At 44.9% G+C, this 8,306-nt stretch overlaps 1 protein-coding gene across 1 annotated transcript; it reads right to left on the minus strand.

Annotated features, from left to right (window-relative positions):
* Window positions 1–906: 906 nt before the first annotated feature.
* LOC131680515 (uncharacterized) lies at window positions 907–7,022 on the minus strand. The gene is made up of 2 exons (XM_058961225.1): window positions 1,047–7,022; window positions 907–980 (listed from the first exon to the last, which is right to left on the minus strand). Exon 1 carries the CDS (start codon window positions 7,020–7,022, stop codon window positions 1,260–1,262), a length of 5,763 nt encoding a protein of 1,920 aa, XP_058817208.1. The 3' UTR covers window positions 907–980; window positions 1,047–1,259.
* Between the last annotated feature and the right edge of the window lie 1,284 nt (window positions 7,023–8,306).

Consider the following 8,306-nt stretch of genomic DNA (forward strand, 5'->3'; position numbering starts at 1 on the left):
GTCAAAATTGATTTTTTTTTGGAAAATTGTTTTGTTTATTTTTTTCTTTTTGATAAATATGAGGCTGAAAAAAAGCGTCAAAAGCTGACAAAATTGGGGATAAACAAAATCGGGGGCTGATAAAGGTCTTTTCTTTGTCTACAATAATTTAAGGCTAAAGATTGCGTTATCCATTTTTTTTATTTTTCGAGCAATTCAAAATTGTTCAAGTTGTTACTTAGAAAAGTTAATAAAGTGAAGACCCGATTTTATCAGCTCCCGATTTTGTCTACTCAGATTTTATCAGCTTTTTAACCCAATTTTGTCAGCCCCTGATTTTATCAGCTTTTTAACCCGTTTTTGTCAGCCTCATATTAACATATGTTTGATAAGCTCTAGCAGACGAACCAAGTCCAATTCGTGTAAAGAAAGGATCTTGAGCATATTTTCCGTGCCTTAGAGTTTTTTTTTAATTTTGCGCTGGAAGACCTCCTTAAGTGAAATTTATACAAAATCAGAAAAAGTTATAAGCCTATGTTTAGGGACTATAGAAGAATACATTAACAGCTTCGGTTTATAATAGTAAATTAAGTGTTTATTATAGTAAATTAAGAGTAAAAACGAAATTAAAGTTTGTTTTGCTATTGTTAGGATTATATTGATTTGTAGACAGCTGCGCTAAATAAATTTAAGTGTTGGATACGTTGTACATAAAAACGTATTGGCTCCAAAAAAACGTCTGTTGAACTTTTTTTTTCATAACTAGTTCGTCGGTGTTCCGGAGAACAAGAAGACGGGGCGCGTGAAGATCCGAAATCTGTTTAGCAGATCGCAAACAACAAATCACAATTTGTGATTTCGATTCAGCTTTTAGCTGCAATTATATTTGTTTAGATAAAGGTAATGCAGTTATACAATAAAGACTTACATAAATCGGTATTCGTTCAATTGCATACGCTATCTCCCGCTTTTAGTGCAAACTAACTCTATCGTACGCGAATCTAGGTTAGGATAAATTTCCAATTAGCTTATATTTTAATTATTGCAATTGAATCAAATTTACTTACAGTAGTGTTTCGCAGTAGTTCTAAGATAGGTTAAGTTTTACACTAGATATTAAGTTTTAACTAGTTAATAAGTTTTACACTAGCCAATAAATTTTAGGGTTTAGGTTTAGAAATAGAAATTCTTCCGCACGCTGTTAATCTTTTCCTTTTTCTCATTCTGACACTTCTTCCTCTCTACACTCTAAATCTTTCCTCTCTCTAAATGTGTAAATCCTACTCGTGTATGTCCGTGCTCCCAGTTCCGACCATGTCCGTACTGCCAGTTCCAACAATGTACGTGCTGCCAGTTCCAACATTGTCCGTGCTGCCAGTTCCAACATCCTCCCCCCCGTAACACTGGCCACCAGGTTCAGTTTTACGATCCACCTCCAAGACAGCCAACCTCGAGACAGGTCTACGCACAACCCCCCTCGCAGTTTGTACAATCGCTTGACGAATCTTCCCATCCGCTCCTTTGATGACTAACTGCACGCGACCTCGTTCCCAGCCGTTTCTTCTGTCTCCGTCCACGATGTACACCAAGTCTCCTTCGGCGACAGGCTTTACATCCCCGAACCACTTCGTGCGCTTCGTGAGGGTCGGAAGATATTCCCGAGTCCACCTTTTCCAGAAGACGTCTAGTTGAAACTGAATCTGATTCCAGGAGGTCCGCAAGGCTGCCGATGAATCCGTTGGTTCAACCGTTGGCTGACGAACACCGCTTGAGCTCCCCAACAGAAAGTGGTTCGGAGTAATGGCTTCACTTTCTTCGGAAGTCAATGGCAAATACGTCAAGGGACGAGTGTTTACGATCGCCTCCGCTTCTACGACTAACGTCTCCAAAGCTTCGTCGTCCAGCTTACGACAGTTGTTGTAGGCCGTCTCCATCGCGGTTTTGATAGAGCGCACCATTCTTTCCCACGATCCACCCATGTGAGGGGTCGCGGGTGGTATGAATAACCATTTTGTGCTCGTATTGGTGAAGGTTGCTGCAAGCTCTCCTTGTATTTCTTGCATTTGTTCCCTCAACAGTCGGCTAGCACCCTGGAAGTTGGTGCCGTTGTCGCTGTGTATCTCTGCCGGCGAACCCCGTCGACAAACGAAACGCCGTACGCACTTCACGCACGAGTCGGTGCTGAGGCTATGCGCTACTTCTACATGAACGGCTCTAATGGTCAGGCATGTAAACACAGCGATCCAACGCTTTGCGTTGCTTCTCCCGATTTTCACGAGTAGCGGTCCGAAGAAATCGAGGCCCACATAAGTGAACGGTTTAGTGAATGCGGCCATGCGTGCTGCCGGTAATGGAGCCATCTGCGGAGTTTGCGGCTTGACCTTATTTATTTTGCACCATTGACAAGCTGTTGCTTGCTGCTTCACTGCTACTCTCAATCTCGGTACATAATACTTTTGGCGTATTTCATTTGTCACGGTTTCGTGGTTACCATGACGAAACTTACGGTGGTAGTCGTCCACCAATAGTGTGGTAAACCTATGATTTCGTGGGAGTATGACCGGAAACTTCGCATCTAGGTCGATATTAGGGGCTTTCCCAATGCGTCCGCCGATCCGGAGCACCCCATAATCATCCACGATCGGAGACAACTGGTAAATTCTGCTGCTCTTGTCCAGAGGTTCCCACTGCTCAGCTGATTTCTGTTGATTTCGCGCTGTTATCGCCATTTCATCGGGAAATGCCTGCCATTGCACCATCCGTATCAATGAGCGTTCTGCCGATTTGAGCTCCTCCGAACTGAATCTTCCATTTACCGCATTCTCGCTGAGTCGCTTCCGTTTCAGGTTCCCCAGAAATCTATGCACGTGGCCGATGGTCCTCACCGCCCGAGAAAGCTTTGAAAATCGATCCAAATCGATTATCAGCGTTGGCAGGATAATTCCGCGGTGCGCATAGCAAGGGCGCAACTCTTCTTCCGTGTCCACGGAACGAATTCTTTGAACAGGCCAACTTGTCTCCGGTTCGCACAAGAATTCTGGACTTTTGAACCACATACTGTCCGTTGTCAATTTTGGGCCTTTACCCCACTTGGTTGCGGCATCAGCAGGGTTAAATTTCGAGGGCACCCATCGCCAGTCACCGGCATCCGTTGTGGTAAGTAACTCTCCAATACGACAGGCCACGAACTGCTTATACCTGCGATGATCCGCTCGAAGCCACGACAGCACAGTAGCCGAATCGGTCCACAAGTACCTTCGCGCTATGGTGAGACTATGAGCTTCTTCCACGAATTTCATCAACCGCGATCCCAAAACAGCTGCTTGCAATTCCATCCTGGGCACTGAGAGGGGCTTCAACGGAGCTACTTTCGCCTTCGCAGCGACCAACGCACATTCGCCTATACCGTGAGGATTCACTACTCGAAAATAAGCAGCTGCGGAGTAAGCTACCTCGCTAGCATCCACAAAAACGTGCAGCTGTAGTCCATCATAGTGTTCTAGGGTCGCTTCGTGGAAGTAACACCTGGGTATGCGCACTACGCTAACTTCGCTGAAGAGTCTTGTCCATTTCAGCCAACGCTCAAAGATACTATCGCTGACCACATCATCCCACTCGATTCCCGATCGCCAGACGTCTTGCAGAAGCATCTTACCATGGATATGGAAGAAACTCATAAGTCCCAGTGGGTCAAAGAAACCCATTAGGCATTTCAGCATCTGTCTTTTAGTTGGACGTTGGTTGCCTTCCACCAAGTTCTGGATCTCGTTCGTCATCGTTGTAGAGAAGTGAAGTTCATCTGCTTCCGTACTCCACAGTAGTCCTAGCACGCGCTCGAATCCACCGCCTTGAACGATGGTCTTCGTTTCAGCTGATTTGGTTTCGCCTAAGCCATTTAGCACTTCTGCACTGTTCGAATGCCAGCTTCTCAGTTCGAAGCCTCCTTCATCGTGTATCATGCGCATTTCTCGACTGACGCGCAAGGCTTCTTCAGCGCTCTCAAAACTCTCCAAGCAGTCGTCCACATAATGGTTTTCAACTATGCCCTCCACGGCGCGAGGATATTGTTCCCGAAACTCTTCAGCGTTTTTGTTTTTCACGAATTGCGCTGATGCGGGTGAGCACGTTGATCCAAACGTCGCCACATCCATCAAGAAGATCTCCGGACGGTGTGAAGGATCCGAACGCCAGAGGAATCGCTGAGAGTGGCGATCTTCTTTGCGTATGGAGATTTGATGGAACATCTCTTTGATGTCTGCGGTAACTCCAACTTTGAACTGGCGGAAACGTAACAGGACCGCTGGTAACGAAGTCAGTTGATCGGGACCTTTCAGAAGCGCCGTATTGAGAGAAATTCCACTGACCTTTGCCGCTGCATCCCAAATTATTCGCACTTTGTCTGGCTTCCGAGGATTCGTCACCAGTCCTAGTGGCAGATACCAGACTCGTTTCAGGTCCGCATTGAGTAGTTCCTCCTTTGAAGCGAGATGGGTGTAGCCTTTTGTTTGGTATGCAGTCAACTGCTCCTGAACGATCTCCTTAAGCTTCGGTTCTCGTGACAGTTTCTTCTCCAGGCATTCCAGTCGGCTTATAGCCATATTGTAGCTATCAGGGAACTCAATATGGTCATACTTCCATAGCAGCCCCGTTTCGAAGCGTTTGCCAATACGAGTTGTCGTTTGTTCTAGGATACGATGGGCACGCTTCTCTTCTTCTGACACAAGCACGGTCACCGCCTTAGCCGCGACATCCTCTAGCGCGAAATAATCTCTCACTGTGTTATGCAGCTCTTGAGTTACAGTGCAACCGCATGAATGACAGTTCACTGTATGTGTTGTTCCCTCACCCATCTTTCCGCCGTAGACGCACCAGCCCAATCTGGTTTTGACAGCAACGGGTTCGTAACGTAGGCCTTCTTTAGTTCGTAGTGGAACAATCAGATTCAAGTTATTTACTCCTATCAACAGTCTGGGTGTAGCATCTTCATAGCTGGCAATCGGAAGTCCTTGGAGATGACGATACTGGTTGACCAAGCGTTCAAATGATACTGTTTGTTTTGGAAGAGACAACTCCTTCACTGTACGTGCATCTTCTACCTCGTACTCCTTATTTCCGTTCACCGCCGAGATCGTCAGAGAAATTTGTTTTGATGCTGATTCCATCCTCGTCACGTTTCCGGTCCACATCAGACACAAAGGCTTCGTAATCCCGTTGGCGCCGAGCTCGTTTGCAAGTTTATCTTCGACAAGCGTCAGTGACGATCCTTCGTCGAGAAAAGCGAACGTGTTAATGGTAGCTTTACTCCCGCGTAACACCACAGGCACAATACGAAACAGGATGACTTGTTCGAGTACTCTATGCGTGAAGTTTCCCGCTGAATGTTGAAGTTGGCCGTTCAAGACTTGATTGTTTCGTGCTGCGTGCAGTAGAGGATGATGACGATACTCGCAACCCTGGATGCCACACGAGCCCTTGCTGCGACAGCTACGTTTCCCGTGGGCATTCAAGCAGTTTCGGCAAAGTCCGTTCGTATTCACGTACCTCCAACGTTCTTCCATAGGCAGCGCTTTGAACATTCCACAATCCTGAATGCGGTGACCAGGTTTTCTACACGAATAGCACAACCTATCCGGAACAACGGCGGCTACTGGATTAGCAGCGTGTGTGTTAATCGATCCTCTAGTTCTTTGATTCGTTTTCTCCGGCGGCTTGTTCACTTTTGTCATTGTCACTCTACCCACAGAAGTCATCACACTGGACATGAAACTGGCGAAAGTTTTCAAATTGACTTCTCGGCAGTTTTTCAGATGTGCACCCCATTCCATTTTAACGTGAGCGGGAAGCTTCCCGATAAGCTCCGTCAACAAGGACGGATTCGATAAATGTTCACGTTGACCGGCAGCTTCCAAGTGGTCGCAAAGAGTTCGTACCACCATACCAAAATCGATAAGGGATTCCAATTTTTCGGATTTCGGTGCAGCGACAGAACGAACCTTTTCAAGAAGTGCGTCGATTAAAAGCTCAGGCCTACCAAAGAGAAAATGCAGGTCCTCCAACACGTGGGGAACACACTCAGGTAGAACCAAACGACTCTGGACAGCTTCGTATGCAGCACCTTTCAAGCAGCGTTGTAAACGTGTTAAATTTTCGGCACTCGAATATCCACAAGCAAGCGTAGTTGTCATAAAGCTGCTTATGAATACGGGCCAGTCGGTTGGGTTGCCCGAAAAGGGGGGTAATTCTTTCGTCATCACCTGTCGGGCTGCTAACTGCGAGGGGGTTGGAACAAATGTAGACATATTCAAAAGCCCTTGAGGAACTGGGACTGTTCCAAACGAAGGGTTCGGTTGTACCTGCTCTATACACACATTCCTCGTTAGATTCTTTGGGAATACAGCATCACTCTTTTGGTTCATTAGTAATGCCGAGGGAATTTGAATGTTCCCGAACTGCTCGGTTAATTGAGCAATATTATCCTCGCAACACAGTTGGGCTTTCACTTTATTTTTACTATGTGGTGGCTTACCTGGTACTACGGGGGGTAAAGGGTTACCTGCGGGGTTGTGGGTAACGCTTACTACGGCTTGCTCAACGTTGGTTCCCTTGGGGATTGCACCGGTATCCACCAGTTGGATTTGCTTATAATTACCGGCACCTGGAACGGAGTAGCCGTATTGGCCAGCTGGATTTACTGCTGACAATGACGTACGCTGAAGTACGTTTGGTAACGAAGGATGCCTCAGCGGACTCTGGACTTGTCCTACCTGTGGCATCACTGTCCTACCGGGGTAGCAACTGTCTTTCGTGTTCCCCTCGAACTGGGATGTTTGCTGCGGCATTGACAGCGAGGCTGTTTCTAGATTGGTTGAGAATCTAACGGCACCTTCTGCTTGTTCAGCGCATTCTTCCATCCACTGACGCACCTGGTCGATACTCTGCCGCTTGCTTATCCGGCTGCGGTCCGTGTGTTCTTCCTCACATTCCAGTTGGGCCTTTCTAAGTTGGAACATTTGTGACAGATGTCGTTTTTCCGCTTCCAACATTTGTTTTTCCAAGGCTCGTTTCGCTTCAGTCGGGATAATGACGGATATCAATATTTTTGTAATTATCTTTGTTTTTGGAACGAGTTTGACGAGTGGGTTTTGAAATACCGTCATCGGTGATTACTTTACGCCAAAAATAGAACGTTTTGTACGTTACACTCAAGAACTACGATCACGCAACTTCAAATTTCAAACTGTTCAATGTTTTACATATGGAACAAGTACCTCCAAAGTCATTAAAATTTTTTTTAGAAAATCAAGATTGTACGAGAAATCTAAAGAGCTAAAATTGGCGTAGTCACCCCCACAAGGGGGCTACTTTACGCCAAATTTTTTTTTTCGCAGAATCATGTTAACTCCTTGATTTATTGTTATGGATTATGCTCGTTATTTATGTGTGAAAGCACATGAATGTAGTGCTCGTAAAAATAAAAGGATGTGTTCAAAAAATGCGTACTACGCATCCAATAACCTTGTTTTGGAGAGTCAATAAATGTAAATTTCACTTTGACACATTAAAGTTATGAAAATGTCCAAAACTATTGATTTTCAACAGCCCTCAACTTGCCTTTCAATATAAAACACTGCCAAAAAGTTGAAACAAAATCCATTTTGATGCATCGGCGGACCCCCCTGTGCATTGAAAATGTTAAAAACTATTGATTTTCAACAGCCCTCGATTTGCCTTTCAATATAAAACACTTTCCCAAAAAGTTGAAAAAAATCCATTTTGATGCATTGGCGGACCCCCCCTGTGCATTGAAAATGTTCAAAACTATCGATTTTCAACAGCCCTCAACTTGCCTTTCAATATAAAACACTTTCGCAAAAAGCTGAAAAAAATCCATTTTGACACATCTGTGGACTCCCTTGTGCATTGAAAATGTTCAAAACTATTGATTTTCAACAGCCCTCGATTTGCCTTTCAATATAAAACACTTTCCCAAAAAGTTGAAAAAAATCCATTTTGACACATCGGCGGACCCCCCTGTGTATTGGAAATGTCCAAAACTTGATTTTCAACAGCCCTCAACTTGCCTTTCAATATAAAACACTTTCCCAAAAAGTAGAAAAAAATTCCATTTTGATGCATCGGCGAAAAAAAATCAATTTTGGTGCATCGGCGAACCCCCCTGTGCATTGAAAATGTTCAAAATTATTGATTTTCAACAGCCCTCGATTTGCCTTTCAATATAACACTTTCCCAAAAAGTTCAAAAAATTCCATTTTGACACATCAGCGGACCCCCTGTGCATTGAAAATGTTTAAAACCATTGATTTTCA

Source organism: Topomyia yanbarensis, chromosome 2, assembly GCF_030247195.1.
Source record: "Topomyia yanbarensis strain Yona2022 chromosome 2, ASM3024719v1, whole genome shotgun sequence".
NCBI classification, from domain to species: domain Eukaryota; kingdom Metazoa; phylum Arthropoda; class Insecta; order Diptera; family Culicidae; genus Topomyia; species Topomyia yanbarensis.